This window comes from Eucyclogobius newberryi, unplaced genomic scaffold, assembly GCF_026437365.1.
Source record: "Eucyclogobius newberryi isolate DKJ021-1_F unplaced genomic scaffold, fEucNew1.0.hap1 SCAF_10, whole genome shotgun sequence".
Classification (NCBI taxonomy): Eukaryota; Metazoa; Chordata; class Actinopteri; order Gobiiformes; family Gobiidae; genus Eucyclogobius; species Eucyclogobius newberryi.
Window position 1 is genome coordinate 22,742,124 of NW_027315724.1, and position 15,450 is coordinate 22,757,573.

A 15,450-nucleotide genomic window follows, 5' to 3' on the forward strand; every position below is an offset into this window, starting at 1 on the left:
GAAAAGCACTTTCGGCTTTTCAGAGCGCATAAATCGAACAAACGCTGTCGTCTACCGGAAATGTAGTTTTTACGTAACGCGCGTACGTGCAATAAGGCTTAAATAAACTACAACTCCCAAGGTGGCACGCTGCATGTGTTGCCGGGTTTTTTGTGGCGTGCGTTCACTTCTGGATATGACTGCAAAATTTTATGTGTGAAAGTAAGACACACGCTTATTGCCCTGTAACTGAACGTGTTTTTAATGTTATTCAGCCGTTATGTTTGTGTTTATAGAAGCCTAGCTGTTTTACACGACTGTGCGTAAATGGTAACGTTAGCTAAACTGTGCTAACTTTTGTGAAGACATTACAAGACAGTAATTAACTTGGCAGATAATTATGTTTGTAACTACCATTCTGCACGAAGTATTTCAGTTTGTGTTGAGCTAAAGGGATATAATAAAGCTCACTTGTGTTGTTACTAATTTAAATCATATCTCTCTTATGTTTCTTGCAGTATCATCTCCTACAGATGAACTAAACCTTCACCATGTCCTCAGAGAATACCATGTAAGTTTGATTTTTTGCTCTGACAAACTTGTGTGCTTCTGCTGAATACGCTCTCATGTTTTATATGTTTTCTTTTCAGGGGTGACGAGGATACATTCAAGATCCTCATTGCAACAGATGTGCACCTGGGTTATCTGGAGAAAGATGCCCTCCGTGGAAATGACTCTTACAACACTCTGAAGGAGATCTTAGAATATGGCAAGAAACATCAGGTATCTGTTCTCTGGATTTAGATGTGACAGTCTGAGGTCAGTGCTTGTTTAAATCCAATATCCCTGTTTGGTATATGTTTTGTTTTAAGGTGGACTTTATTCTACTGGGGGGAGATTTGTTCCATGAGAACAAGCCGTCTCGCCGCTGCCTTCATAGCTGCATAACTATGCTAAGACACTACTGTATGGGAGAGGCTCCTATTCAGTTCAACATCGTCAGTGACCAGGCTGTGAACTTCAATACAACCAAGTCAGTTTGACAATAATGTTTGTACATTTCTATTTAATATTTACATCACTTTTTTCTTTTTGTTACAGATTTCCATGGGTTAATTATCAGGATGAAAATTTGAATATCTCTATTCCAGTGTTTAGCATTCATGGAAATCACGACGATCCAACAGGAGTAAGTGACAATGTTCATTTTTAAAACAAAGATGTATTTGTGTGCTTTTTATTGACTTCAGAATATTTTTTTTTTTCTCAAGGCCGAAGGGTTGTGTGCTCTGGATTTATTAGGAGCTTCAGGTCTAGTAAATCACTTTGGTCATTCTCAGTCTGTGGAAAAAATAGAAATTAGCCCCATTCTCATGCAGAAAGGGAGGACAAAACTAGCCCTGTATGGCCTTGGTAAGAATTATTATTATTATTATTATTATTTTGTATGCATTTATTACTTACTATTTGTGTCAACAGGATCCATCCCAGATGAACGCCTCTACAGAATGTTTGTTAATAATCAAGTAACCATGCTTCGTCCTAAGGAAGATCAAGATGAGTGGTTTAACCTCTTTACCTTGCACCAAAACAGGTGAGTGTGTCCACATACATGTCAGAGGGATCAAACAGATACATATTAACCTTCTGTTCCTTCCTGTTTTATTGAAGGAGTAAACATGGGCCTACAAACTACATTCCTGAGCAGTTTCTTGATGACTTCATTGATCTAGTTGTGTGGGGTCATGAGCATGAGTGTCTCATTGCCCCGTCCAGAAATGAGCAGCAGCTTTTCTATGTGACGCAGCCTGGCAGCTCAGTAGCAACCTCCCTTTCTCCTGGAGAAGCTACCAAGAAGTATTATTACACAATACATAATCATACCAAAGAGATTTAAACATGGTTTAATCTGAATAACGTTATGCTTTTCAGACACATAGGATTGCTCCGGGTCAATGGTCGCAAAATGAACTTGCAAAAACTACCCCTTAAAACAGTGCGCCAGTTCTTCATTCAAGATGTGGTTTTAGCCGACTACCAGGACCGATTCACCCCAGACACACCTCATGTCACAAAGAAAGTGGAGGAATTCTGTTATGCAAAAGTGAGTTTTCATCATCTTTAAGAACATTGGTCTTTGATGAATTGTTATCATTATTTTCTTGTTCCAGGTTAACGAGATGCTGGAGGAAGCAGAAAAAGAAAGGATGGGCTGTCCCTTGACTCCGGAGAAACCTTTGATTCGAATTAGAGTGAGACAAATTGCTCTTTTTATTACAACAAGCTGCTTCCTTCTGAATTAATCTGTGCTATTTGAACAGGTGGATTACAGCGGAGGATTCGATGCATTCAACACTTCTCGCTTCAGTCAGAAGTTCGTTGATCGTGTTGCTAATCCAAAGGATGTTGTTCACTTTCTAAGGCGTCGAGAGCAGAAACAGGACAGTAAAGGTGTGGCTCAAATGAAATAATACAATGATCAGTGCAGTGTGATACAATGTTGATGTTGTTGTTTTTTCTTTTTAGATGAAATCAATGTTGACTACAACAAATTGGTGAAGAATACCGCTGCTGAAGGACTCAGAGTAGAAGATCTGGTTAAAAAATATTTTGAAGCAACAGAGCAGGTATTTGTCAATCTTTCATAATGCAACTATGGTATAGATGTTTCTTAAAGTGCCTGTGTTTAATATTCTTATTTCATAGACAGTTCAGCTCTCTCTGCTGACTGAGCAGGGCATGGGAAAAGCAATACAAGAATTTGTTGACAAAGATGAAAAAGATGCCATAGAAGAGTTGATTTCATACCAGCTTGAGAAGACACAGAGACACCTACTGGCCAGAGGAGTAACTACAGAACAAGACATTGATGCAGAGGTAATGTGTAGTTATAAGTATGTGTGACTGCATTGACCCTGCAGAAATAAACAAATAAGATTGTCCTTATTTCCCTACATATGTAGTGAGATATTTTTACTTACAGATTAAGGTATTCAGAGACTCCAAGAAGAACACCACAGAAGAAGAGAAAGAAATTAAAGAAGTGAGTTTGCCTTTGTAGGGTTCTTAAGAAGATGAAATTATCTTATGGATTTATATTATCTATCTTTCCCAACAGGCTATGAGCAGAGCTAAAGCCCACCGCCTGGTGCGTGAGAATGACCCGGACGATCGCGTGTCTGATGGTGATGTTCTCATGGACTCTGATGAAGGTTCAAGCCCATTCCCAAAGCCCACGAGAGGCCGAGGGCGTGGAGCAGGCCGGGGCAGAGGAGCACGTGGAAGAGGGATAAGTAGGTGTCATACAGGCATTTAAAGTACCGTAATACTGGACAAAAAGCATATATTATCTCTAAAATACAAATATGCATTGGTGAATTACAGAAATGTATTGAAATGTTATTAAATATAATAAATTAACTTAATTTTAGGTGCAACTGCCTCTGAATCCAAACCAGCAAGTCGCGCTCGTGGTCAGAAATCGTCCACTTCTACTCAAAGCAGAAGTATAATGCAAGGTCAGTGCTATACTACTTATAACTTCAGTATGTGTACAGTAGGCATTGTCAAACGGTGTGTATTTCCTTTACAGCATTTCAAGCTACATCTCAGAGATCATCACGGCCGGGATCTTCCGCAGCAGAAGATGTAATACACTAAGTTCTATGCACAGAAAACTCCTGAGAGATTTAGATTCCTTTTTTGATACTATGCCCTTGATCATTCTCTAGATCACCATTGACGATTCAGATGAAGATCTCCCTGTCACAAGAACCACTCGGCCAACTCCAAAGTACATTTTTTAACTTCCTTTATTACGTATCATTGAATTTATTAAAACGTTCCGGTGTTAGTTTATAAATGACATCATATATTTGTTTTTAGAGCGGCCGCCACATCTTTTGCCAAGTACAGCAGCCAGTCTCAAAGTCAGAGCCAGTCTTCTAAAGGGGTTTTCTTTGACAACAGTGATGATGATGATGACGACGTAAGTAACTAGTAATGAGAAGTTCAGCGTCGTGTGTTCATGTTTATGATGAATATGTTTTTGTTTCATGGTGCAGGAAGACCCCTTCAAAGGAGCAAGCCGCCGTGGAAAACGGAAAACATAAGTTGTTTTATAATAATGTGCTTGTTCTTGTTTTGCAATGCTTTCAACATACCTTTTAGTGCGGCACATCTGGAGGTCAGTGTTCAAAGACTCCTGTCCACATTTACATCTGATCAGTAAATGTTTTCTGTAACAATGTTAAAATAAATAACGTTTTTCTGATAAATAATGTCTAATTCTGAGACAGAATCAAAAACAAAATAGATTTATTCGCATAAATACCATAACAAGTACCATGTACAGTTATTTACAATTTGGAAAGAAAACCTGTTTTACAAGTGCATTTAACATGTAAACCTTAAATCCAGCCATCTTGTAATGAACAGTACTTTACATTTCCCTTATAATATTATTTATTTACAAAAGATTCACAAATTTACAAAATATTACTGATGATCCCAATCTCTTTGACAAATGTTCAGTGCACAGAACTCCAAGTACTCACTCTGCAATTTGGCAAACATTTTCATCTGTAAACCTCAGTGCATATTAATAAAAACGCTTAAACAAATCAAGTAACTCATAACGGCCCACTTAAAGTGCTCATGTAAGTCAGTGGTGCTTTGAGGTCCACACCTCGAATGGCATCAGTTATTTTCTCTCAAAAACTATGATACTATGTTGGACATGAGTGTAGAAATGTTTGTAATTAAATGTGAACGTGGAAAATATTATGCCACTATTCCATTCCATCTTTCATTTGATAAGCCTCTGAAAACAACACGTTTCCCCTGAGATATGATGTTGACATGGCAGCAGCAAATGTACAGCGCCTGGAAGCCAGCGATAAATAGTTCATTTTTGTTGCATAAATTGAACTACAATGTTCCCCGTCGACCACAAACTTCATTGAAACCTTTGAAATGCTGTAATTGGGTCGACGTTGGACCGGAGCAACTATAGCAGGTAATCAAGGATTTTTCTAGAAAGACAGGGGGGAAAGAGTTTAGTTTTAGTCACATCAACAGTACCTCAACAGTATATATGTTTTATGTGTTTACCTGAACGACTGTGTTGATCCAATTCATCATCTCTTCCACATTGCAGTAAACACCTGGTTTTCCTCTCCTTGCACAGCCCACGCCCCAACTCACCACGCCGATCAGGTAGTGTTTAGAAGAGTGTTGATGCACCAATGGCCCCCCACTGTCCCCCTGGTAAGAATGAGGACACTTGTTTAAGGGGATTTCTCTAGATTGCAAAGAGCCCTTGGTAAATCATAAAAGTCATTCTGTACCTGGCAAGCATCCACGCCCCCTTTCAGAAAGCCCGCACACAGCATCTGCTCAGTTATGGCACTACCGTAAATGGAACGACCGGAGCATGTGGTTCGATCTATGAGTGGGATTTGGGCCTGTTGAAGTCTAGAGGAGACCTGACCTGAAAGATCAGTTATCAAAGTATTCAGGGTTAAGTTCAGCTTGACACTTCTAATTACAAAATCCAATAAAGTACAGGCAAATGCAAACTATATCCTACCATTTTCCTCTAGGTAACCCCAACCTGTTACAGCCATTGGGGCTCCATCAAGAAGACCAAAAGCTTTTGGTGGTAGACAAACGGGTTTACGTGTGTCTGAAAAAGGACAAACGATGGACTTCAAAATTGGCTATAAAAAAAAAAAAATAAACAAAAATTATAGTTAATCTGAGTACCAGTGCGATGAAGGTTTTGCTTTAAAGGCTGCAACATTTAATGTCTTTTCCCTAGACATTGATTTGGGTGATGCAGTTAGGAGGTAAGCCTATACTATTATTGTGTTGAAAGTGTTGTTACCCAAAACCACAGCAAGAGGGCAGTATGAATGCAGGCCACACTTTCAAATAGAACCAACTAGTGCAGTTACATTTTTACAAGTAGTTTTAAGTCTACCTCCTACTGATATAGGGCTGTAGAGTCTCATCATGGCTATGTCATAGTCATTGCGACTATCGTCGTATTCTCCATTGATTATGATCCTGTCCACAGAGGAAGCCCCCGTCGATCCAAGGTAGGTCTGGCCTGACACCACTTTCCAGCGACTTAGGTCCTTTTTACCTCTGCAAACAAAAAGCTACAGTTTTAATCTGTGCAGAGTGTTTGCATTTTATGTGCCTAATTTAATATTTTACTGACCCAGCAAAACAGTGGGCAGCCGTGACAACCCATTGTGGTGCCACCAGCGCTCCTCCACACGTGTGCTGCCCGCCCTGCTGCAGGCTGACCTGCCATGGCCAGTCCTCAATCACTGCGTCTGTGCCTCCGACAATCCTCTCCCGAGAGTCAACCTCACCACAGTCTGAGAACACACCAAGAAGTGAGCCTTTCAAATACTCAATATCTCCAATCTGCATCCAATCAGGACATGTTCATTCATACTGACGAGATATGGTCATTTGATAGTCCTGACCTTGTTGGTTACAGCTTTGACCTAAATCAATGGCCTATTACCTTTCTAAATAAAGGTAAATGTTGGCATAGTGAGCTGAATTACCAAGTCAATTTGATGAAAATGTGTTTCTATTAATGATCTAAGAAGCCCACTAAGAATTCCACTCAAGTACAAAAGCTTTTTCAGTTGTTTGGTTGAGATGTGTGGTAGGCTTCAGAAAACAGCTGCTCTCTTTGGACCTGCTCGGGTGTGTGAGCCAAAAGTCTTACCTGAACATGACAGCGCCACCACAGAGCCCGTTTGGCATATGCTGTTTCTGATAGAAAACATAATCAATACATTAGCCATTTTATTTGAAAAGTATCACATGCACTATTGCCACAGTCAGGTTTGATATTTTGGACATATTGAAATAGGTTTGGAATGCAAACTAGAACTGGATTTCCAACCATTCAGAAACAGAAACTGACGCCCTGTAGAGAAAGTGAACCTATTTGGTTTGAAACCCTTAAGCAGAAGCATCACATCTCCAATTATAAGAAGTTCATTTCAAGCTGTTCCTCATTGACTAATACATCATTTTGTCATGCCATACAAAGCTAATTGTGAATAATTTGAATTGTTGTTTCTCTCACCGGGCCTTTGTAGCTTGATGAACCGGGGTTTTTCCAGTTCCAGGTCTTACTGCTGTGTATGGCCCAAACTGAGACGGGAGCGACTTCACTGGCCAATTACTGCTACTCGGTTTGCTGCGTAACGAAACAGAAGTAAGATGACAATGCCAAGTTGTTATGAATTGCCATCCTACACACATCTGCCATCTTCGGCTCTCACTTTGTGTATCCCAGCTGTTTACATGCAGTTAGTGTGTGCTCCACAGTCCAGCCCTCGCTGCACACACTTCTCCATCCCGTGCCGGGGCTGTACACCTGCAGGACACTTTCCGGCGACACAAGCCGCACTGAACACAAAACAACCACAACAATGGCAGGGGAGCTTTGTTTACGGCGATGACTCAGGGCAAAAGAGCCCGGGATTCACCTGGAAATGTGCTGTTGACTGTAAACGTTGACACACAGGTAACTTCATCTTCCCCTCCTGCGCAGTCGCTCTTCCCGTCACAGGCTTGGTCGATTGGGATAAACTTGAACGAACCCTTGCAAAAAAAGTATTTGCTGTCTACGAGCACCTTAACTGAGGGAACACAAGAGAAAGGATGATTTTTCAAGTGTAATAAATACACCAAATCTCCTCTTGACAGGGTAGAATAGAGGATTATTGTCTTACTGAAGTATGCTGCTACTGCCAGTATAAGGACAAACACCACCACTGCCAGGATGGTGAGCCATATTCTCTTTCTCTTAGAAGTCTTCTCTGTTTGGGTTTTTGGGGCCGACATGGGTCTTCTGTGGCGCCCTGGCCTGGGAACCACTACAACAAATACGCCGAGTTTTGGTTTACATTGTGTGCCCTCTCTGACAAATCCAGAGATTCATTATAAGTACAAAGATAAAATAAAGGAATGGAAATACAAGTTAGGCCTATGATCATTCCCGTTTTCTCACTTCTTTAACTCTATAAACCACACCTAGAGGACTGATATAATGACAAAAAATGCAAAATATAATTACCTGTATATCTGGTTTGATTCAATGGTCGTATGCCCTCTTCAGACAGCTGGGCATTTGTCTGATAAAATGGCAGCAAAGGCAAGATTAACATAACAAACTACACAGAGGTGTGTGTCATTTTAGTCAATTGTAAATTTAATGTAATGATCAGACACACTGGTACAGTGTCTGCTGTTTTAAGAGGTTCCGAATGTCCTCAGCACTTCGATATTAAATATTTGAAACATCATGTTCCACAAACTTAACCGTGTGTTTACATGTGTTAGAGGTGCCAGGATCTCACAATCATGTGGGACTTCAACTTGAGTGGCTAGTGAAGCGAGTTTAATTCTAATATTTAACCCAATATCCATATAATTGTCAAGGTGGCTTGTTCTGTTGACTCTGTGAGACGTCTCCTGAAAGCATGTTCTATTATGTTAGCAGAACAAGTAATCATGATTTCCATATTCAACTATGTGAATGGAGAAAATGCTCTGTGGCCACAAATGTAATCCTTTGAGTACAGCGGTTACAGGACTTTTAAAGGTACTTTAGAAGATCAGACATTTTAACCCAATTTTGACTAGCATAATGTTTACTTTTGTACCTACTTATAACAAGTTATACTTTTAGGCTGAAACTCATTCTGGACTGACATACAGAACTACAAACAGCAGCTTTTGTTGTACTATAAATAAAGCACTCTAAACACACCATAGGCCTAGATGTTTGTCACTTATTTTAAACGCTCTTATCCAGACTCACCCGATGGAGTTATTATGCATTATATGATGCACACTTGATGACCTATTTAAATTTGATAAGATACAACACATAATTCCACCTCAACAGTTTGAACTTCGTACCTTGCACTGCTGTTTGTTCGAGCTATTCAATATCATTTCATTCATTTCCTGTATTCGATAGCATCTTAAAAAAACAGGCATCTTGTACTATTATAATTACTCAGGGTGAAGGTGTAAACAAAACATGGACATTTGATGATTCATCTCGAACAGGTTTCTGTTTGGGATCCATATAGAGTGCAACCTGCTCAACAAGTCCTATTTTCTAGGTCAAGATAATCCCGTTGTTTAAATTCCCGTAGCCAATAAGGACAGAAAATAGGGAACCATATTTGTCCTTATTGGCTTCAGTTTCTGTGAATACATATACAGATAGAAGAGTAATTCAAGTTTATTGTTTAATGCTGAAAGTTACAACAGTCCAAGATCCAGTTTGTAAAGAAATTGCTAATACACTTTAATATATATCAAAACCTATCTATGCTACTTTTGTCTCTTCCCCATTTTCTCATCACACCCATATGCAAAGTGCACAACACAGAAACAAGCACAGGTGAACAAACATATCTAACAATACATTTTTGTGCCAACCATATATTTGATGCTACTCGAATAACGTGCCCAGTAGTTGTAGTGTGTGTGGTGTTGTTCCCCTTTGTACAAGTTTGCCTTTTCAATTCACTCACCAACATGATGCAATCGTCTTTTTCATAAAACAGAGCAGGGCTTCTAAAGTCACTACGGCCTTGGAATTCCTTGCTTTGAATCTCGCTGGTCTTCTCCTCCTCCTCTGCTTTCAACTAAAAACTGGTTTGATTTGACTCCACAGCTCTTTTCTTCTCTTTAGCGTGGAAAAAACAATCCCAAAACGTTTAACACGACCTGCTTGATTGTCTTTTCACAAATGCTGTGTCGTCTTGTCCTCTAGGGTTTGGCACATTGAGAGATTTAACTGACAAACAAAACAAAAGTATTCCAGGAAACTTGACACCTCACTCCCTCCTCCCTGGTTACCTGTGCGGCTTAAGCTCCGCCCCCTCCAGCTCACCTTCACACAGGTTCCTTTCATTTTGATGTCACGATGGATTTTTAGCTCTGACATTGTTGACTATCACATATTTCATGCTTAGTTAGAACATGCAGTCAAACAGACACAAATACATGTCAAATATAAAGCTGTAACCCGGCAACAGCTTTTCCATCTGCTTCACTCGAGTCATTCCCCTGAGGCTAAGGTGTGTTTAAAACGGTTTAGACAAATATTAGGTGCAGATGGTGAGCACTAAGCCACCACTTGACATCAACTCATGACTCATGCGGTTTCGGTTGTTTAGCCACTTCATCGTGACAGTCACAAACAAGTCTTCAAGTCTTTAATTAGATATGTGGGAACACACAATTAATGTCATATTCATGTGCATATAACTGATGTAAATAAGAGTGTTTACTTTACCATTATTATTTTTATAATTTGTCTTATGCCTGCTATTTTTATTATTAAATAATAATGATAAAAATAGCAGGCATAAGACAAATTATACTAATAATAATGGTATTTTATATATTATTAATATTAATTATATTAATATTTTATCTTTATTTTTATTTTCTTCCCTACATTCCCTATTAAGATTTGAGAGGACCTTTTTATAGGAGTTTTTGTTCATAAGAGTTCTTCTATTAAGAGTTGTTTTTAAACTTCCATAAGTTATCTGTCCTTTCCCTCTGTATCTACTGCGTTGTAACACCAAAATTCCCCCATGTGTGGACAATAAAGGCATATTTTATCTTATCTTATAGTAATATTACATTATTCATAAATATATATGTGACCAGTGGCAGTAGCCGTTAACTTTCACAGGAGTTCAATTACTTTTTCAGTGGCCACAAAAGTCAAGAGGTTGGTGGTCGTTAAAATTAACTGCCATGTCGTGGGAGGCTGAACGTGGACAATATATTATTGTGCACAAAACCTGGTTGAAAAGAAACTACTGTTTTTGGATTTTCATTTTTACAATAAAAGGCTTCCAGAATACATATACATAATTGTCCCTCAAGGAGGTTTTACTCCACACGCACACGCGCTGTAGGATTACACGTATTACTCATCTATATTAACTATTCATCAAAACATATCTCGGTTAACAGTACATTTCATTATGTTTGCATCATTTTATATATAAAAAAGCACCAGTTACTACCTCACTCTGCGTTCCACAGCACTCAAGTTATCTATTAACTTATCTTGGTTACAGAGAAGTACAAGAAATTTGTAAACATACTTTGAAACAGTTGTTCTAAAAGTAACTGTTACAGATTTATAAAACATTTTAACATGTCCTTTCAACAATATTTCATTGATGTGTTGATAATACACATATTTACTTATTTGTAACTTAATTACCCTCTTTGAGTAATTCAGTTACTCAAACTTGTATATACTGCTTAGCTGTGTATAAAACTACACCTAATCAGAGGCAAATGTAAATTAATAAAATGAATATGATATGCAGTACATATTTTGTACTTTTAAGTCTACTTGAAGATCCTATATTTTCTATAATTAATATGTTAAGACATTGTTTACATGCATTTATTTAAACTGAATATGAATTTAAAATCAAATAAACTTACTGCTTATGGTCTTCTCCTGTGTAGCCTCTGGTCTTCTCTCTTGTTGCTGTTGATTTTACAGAAATGTTCCAATAGTTCAGCATCCTGTTTAAAAGTGCACAAGTTGGACGAGCACTCTTTACCTCACTCGCAGCTTATTAAACTTATCAAACTCAAACTTTGCCTCATATTTAACCTCCTTCACGCCCCCTCTCCACACTTCCAGGCATTTTGCTCATTGTCTGCGGCGCTGGTGTAGCTTCACTGAAATCTGATATTCTATTTGACTTGAAGGAAGTCTGGGATTTACTAGAAGTCTTTACTCGTCAATATTTAACTACCGGTACTCTGGATGTTGGAGTCAGGTTACATTGTCTTGGGCGGTTCCATGTGTTTTATTACAATTTAGTAAATTGTGTATGACATTATGGAACTAAATTTATAACAGTCAATAAGAATGTTCAATCAATAGGTTTAATAACTTGATTTGGACAAAGTTTAGATAGGTATGTACAGTCGTTTTTAAACACATTTTGTCATTGCATTTATATTTATCTTATTTTGTGTGATAACATTTGTGTGTCTGTACCACGTTATAACAAAGGTAAAATAAGATCAGCCTTTATTTGTCCACACAATGGGGAAATGCCAGTGTTGCAACACAAAGTTGGTACAGAAGTAAAAGAACAGATAACTTATAGAAAACTTTAAAAAAGACACTCTTAATAGAAAAGCTCTTATAAAAAACTCACGTTAATTAGCTTTAATGAAACATGCAATTCGTAATGAACAAATAGGATCGGGATTTAGGATGTGATGTGTGTGTTCATATTAAGGCTTTTAAACGTGTAGTTCTTATTGGCCCAGGCTATGGTCGCTATGGAGCTTTATAGCTTTATAACATCTCTCTACTGGACAGGACAATAGTACAGCTCCTAATGTCCTCCAGACCAGGGGGACATTGCTCTTTCTGACCTTACTGCTGGGTTGAAATTAAGATTTAAAATATTTGTTAACTTTTTTTCCGTCAGACCTCCAATTTCCTTGCATATTTCCCCGCATATTCCTCATCTCATTTTTGTGAAATGGAACCCTATTGTCTCCGCCCTCGCCTCACTCACAGATCTAATGATCAGAGTTTCAGAGGGGTGTGACCAGGTGCTACCAAGAAGAGATGAATTTGCCGTAACTGCCAAGATCTCATTCATTGTCACATATCACAGAACACAGATGGCTGATGGTCTTTTGCAATCTTCACCACTGGATAGAGGATCAATGACGCTTCCTCATGTGACCTGTCATGGGAACTGTATCTTTGCTCCACAGCCCACTGTTTCCTGAATGAATCCGTTAGGAGAGTTAGGACCAGCCAGTTCTATTTAATGTTACATTTTATTAGATTTTTTTAGCTCGGGAACACATTCATAGGTCTGTCTATGTTTAGACATCCACTGTATTTATCTGTCTAAAGCTTGAATATAACAGTCACATGATCAAAAGCAGCTCATTATCTTCTTCCCTTTTAGCATTAAAGTTAGTTTTGGTATTCAGTTCTGTCTTTTAGTGTTGGTAAAGTGGCAAGTCACCTTAAACAGTATATTCAACTTTAAAACGGCTGTTGCAGTTTTTTTCATTTTTTGTGGCTCACCACATTCTGTGGTTTGACTCACATCAAAAGTATTCTCTAAAACAGTTCCACATGTGTGATTTGTGAATATAAAAGTGTTGCAATTCTCAGAACATGACTTACATCATTTGATTATAACTGAAACATTGATAGAAGCTCCAAAACCATGTTACCATTACATACCATTTACTGCTTACACACATATTTTTAAGATCTTACATTTATTTCAATAAAAAGTCAGTATTTGATCATGGCTCATAGCCAGCAGTGTGTAACTGCACCTCAGTGTCTGGTGACATGGTTATAGTAAGTGTTCTGTGCTCACGGAGTCCTCATCCTCATGATGTCACAGGACGTCACAAGACCTTGGACCATGTCTATTGTCCTTTATGGACAATAGACCATGGATCTCCAGGAAGTCTGGGGCCGTCCCAGGTTTTTGTTGGTGAACCAATCAAACTGGGTTGTCTTCTCCCAATGTAACAGGCGGACTGAGAATCACAGATCTTCTTTACATTTGCTAATGAAGGCAGAGCAAGGCAGAAGCACGTAAATGAAAGACGATGAACCGGTTTCAAAGTATGATTGGTATGAGGACATGGGAGAGCCGGACGTCAGCAAACAACAAAAGAAGAGAACGTTCAGATGTGTCTCCTAACATTTTAGACAAAAGTTTGACACTTTTTAAAAGGACTGCACATCAAACTGAAAAGGAATAAAGGGAGAATCAACACTAAAACAGCAATCATCTCGATGAGCCATGGGAAATAATGGTGAGTCACATCTATTTTTCGAGCTTGTCCTCTCAGAAAAGCTTATGGCTAGTTCATGGTCTAGTCGTACTTGAAATGACACAAATATAGCTTACAGTCTGGATATTGCTGTTCAGCCATCAGCATTGACAACTTGAGATACTTCAAGCATGTTTTCTTTCTCATTTCATTAGTGTATCAATTAATAATAACTCTTTTCATTATGGCAAAATATTATATAGAATGTTATACTCTATTATATTGATTTTATTGCCACAACAGTTTACTGAATTGCTTCTTGATGGGAGTAGGATTATTAAACTGTACATGTTCAGTAATCCCTTTATGTTTGCAGCAAGCCAAGCGAACTCCTCCGCAATTGGAGTTTTAGTTGGCTTTGGCATCCTTTTGGTCCTTTTCGGCATTGGCTTTGCCCAGTTCTGCTGCAAATACAAATGCAAGGACTTTAAGAAGTGCTTCAAGAAAAAGAGTAAGTCGTTTTTCAAATACACAGAATATGCCTTCTTTTGATCATTTAACTCAGTGGTTCCCAAGCTGAGGCCTGGAGATCGTCCCCCCAGATCTGTTTGGCCAGAGGCTCATTTCATAAAAAAACATGCTTTGTGCCAATGAAATAGTAAATATATCACCCATATAATTGTAAAATAGATAAAGGTACAAATAACACCCCAATTGCTGTTTATTAATCTCATTCATTTATTATTGTAAGAAAATTTAGATCATTTATCCTTCTCTTGCAGTTGAATCGTTGCCACATACAGTTTGTCACTAGATCGTCTTTGGTTCGAGCAGCTGTCCATGAGTACTGATGGGTGGGTTGAGCACAATGTGGTCCCCAGGTTGTTAAATCAAGACACAATACTCATTTAGTCATGTTTGCTGATGCTTCCTGTGTTAATCGCTGACTTCTCTCATGGACTCGCACACCCAGAGTAGTCTTATCTACACCTGGATCCTGCAGTGCAACCGCTCATCCAATCATCAGACTGCGTGTCTCATCACACGTCACAGTGGTAAACAAAAATACAAAATTCCAGCCTCTGGTGCGTCCCGCATGGCCTGCTGACATTAAACTCTGTCCACTGCACATTGTCCGAGGAGATAGTATCACCTGCAGACTTTGGTGTGGTCACATTCTTCTCTTTCTTTGTCCTTGTTGTGCAAAGTAATAACACTTCAGCATCCGGGCCAGCCTGATTTTATTATTACAGTTTTATTCTATAGATGACCATTGCTACGCTGAGTCTGATACAATGATTTATTATCATGTTGTACAAAATGAACAAACCTTGACGCCTCCAGGACCAGGGTTAATGTTTAAAGAGAAGATTTCCACGGCTCTTCTCCAAAACACAAACATTCTAGTGCATCTACAGCTAATCTGAATACAAAGTAAATTAGTAAATTATTCTTCCCATGTTTTTCTCAGTTTATTTCCTCTCAGAAGCCATATTTACACCATCATTTTTCTTGACACACTATAGTCTGATTATGCTGTCTAGCTGGAGCCTTCCTGGCCTCCACAGTCTCACTACACCTGCTATTTAACCCCCTCCA

At 38.7% G+C, this 15,450-nt stretch overlaps 2 protein-coding genes across 3 annotated transcripts; one reads left to right on the forward strand and one right to left on the reverse strand.

The window, feature by feature from the left end:
* Window positions 1-497: 497 nt before the first annotated feature.
* mre11a (MRE11 homolog A, double strand break repair nuclease) lies at window positions 498-4,260 on the forward strand. Its single transcript, XM_072463306.1, has 19 exons — window positions 498-550; window positions 630-762; window positions 852-1,012; window positions 1,081-1,168; window positions 1,251-1,392; window positions 1,459-1,573; window positions 1,651-1,836; window positions 1,912-2,083; window positions 2,151-2,231; window positions 2,301-2,430; window positions 2,506-2,606; window positions 2,686-2,856; window positions 2,963-3,022; window positions 3,098-3,272; window positions 3,411-3,497; window positions 3,572-3,627; window positions 3,711-3,772; window positions 3,865-3,967; window positions 4,044-4,260. The coding sequence occupies exons 1-19, from the start codon at window positions 531-533 to the stop codon at window positions 4,089-4,091; spliced, it is 2,091 nt and encodes a 696-aa protein (XP_072319407.1). The 5' UTR covers window positions 498-530; the 3' UTR covers window positions 4,092-4,260.
* Window positions 4,261-4,279: 19 nt separating this feature from the next.
* On the reverse strand, window positions 4,280-9,854 carry tmprss4a (transmembrane serine protease 4a). 2 transcript variants are annotated; one of them, XM_072463315.1, is made up of 13 exons: window positions 9,567-9,854; window positions 8,093-8,150; window positions 7,749-7,892; window positions 7,503-7,655; window positions 7,296-7,422; window positions 7,097-7,210; window positions 6,731-6,777; window positions 6,206-6,368; window positions 5,963-6,129; window positions 5,570-5,665; window positions 5,328-5,470; window positions 5,092-5,244; window positions 4,280-5,012 (listed from the first exon to the last, which is right to left on the reverse strand). In XM_072463315.1, the coding sequence occupies exons 1-13, from the start codon at window positions 9,570-9,572 to the stop codon at window positions 5,001-5,003; spliced, it is 1,383 nt and encodes a 460-aa protein (XP_072319416.1). In that variant the 5' UTR covers window positions 9,573-9,854; the 3' UTR covers window positions 4,280-5,000. The 2 variants fall into 2 exon arrangements, with proteins under 2 accessions (XP_072319416.1, XP_072319425.1); XM_072463324.1 differs by lacking the exon at window positions 9,567-9,854 and having other exon boundaries at window positions 7,749-7,936; window positions 8,093-8,107.
* Between the last annotated feature and the right edge of the window lie 5,596 nt (window positions 9,855-15,450).

Bases quoted from the DNA above. Each gene is read 5' to 3' on its own strand.
- mre11a (XM_072463306.1), top strand. From the start codon at position 531: ATGTCCTCAGAGAATACCAT. The intron at 763-851 runs GTATCTGTTCTC...TTTTGTTTTAAG, and splicing joins AATATGGCAAGAAACATCAG to GTGGACTTTATTCTACTGGG. The intron at 2,084-2,150 runs GTGAGTTTTCAT...TTCTTGTTCCAG, and splicing joins AGGAATTCTGTTATGCAAAA to GTTAACGAGATGCTGGAGGA.
- tmprss4a (XM_072463315.1), bottom strand. The intron at 7,893-8,092 runs GTAATTATATTT...TATTTGTTGTAG, and splicing joins GAATCAAACCAGATATACAG to TGGTTCCCAGGCCAGGGCGC. The intron at 7,656-7,748 runs GTAAGACAATAA...GTGTTCCCTCAG, and splicing joins GGCAGTAGCAGCATACTTCA to TTAAGGTGCTCGTAGACAGC.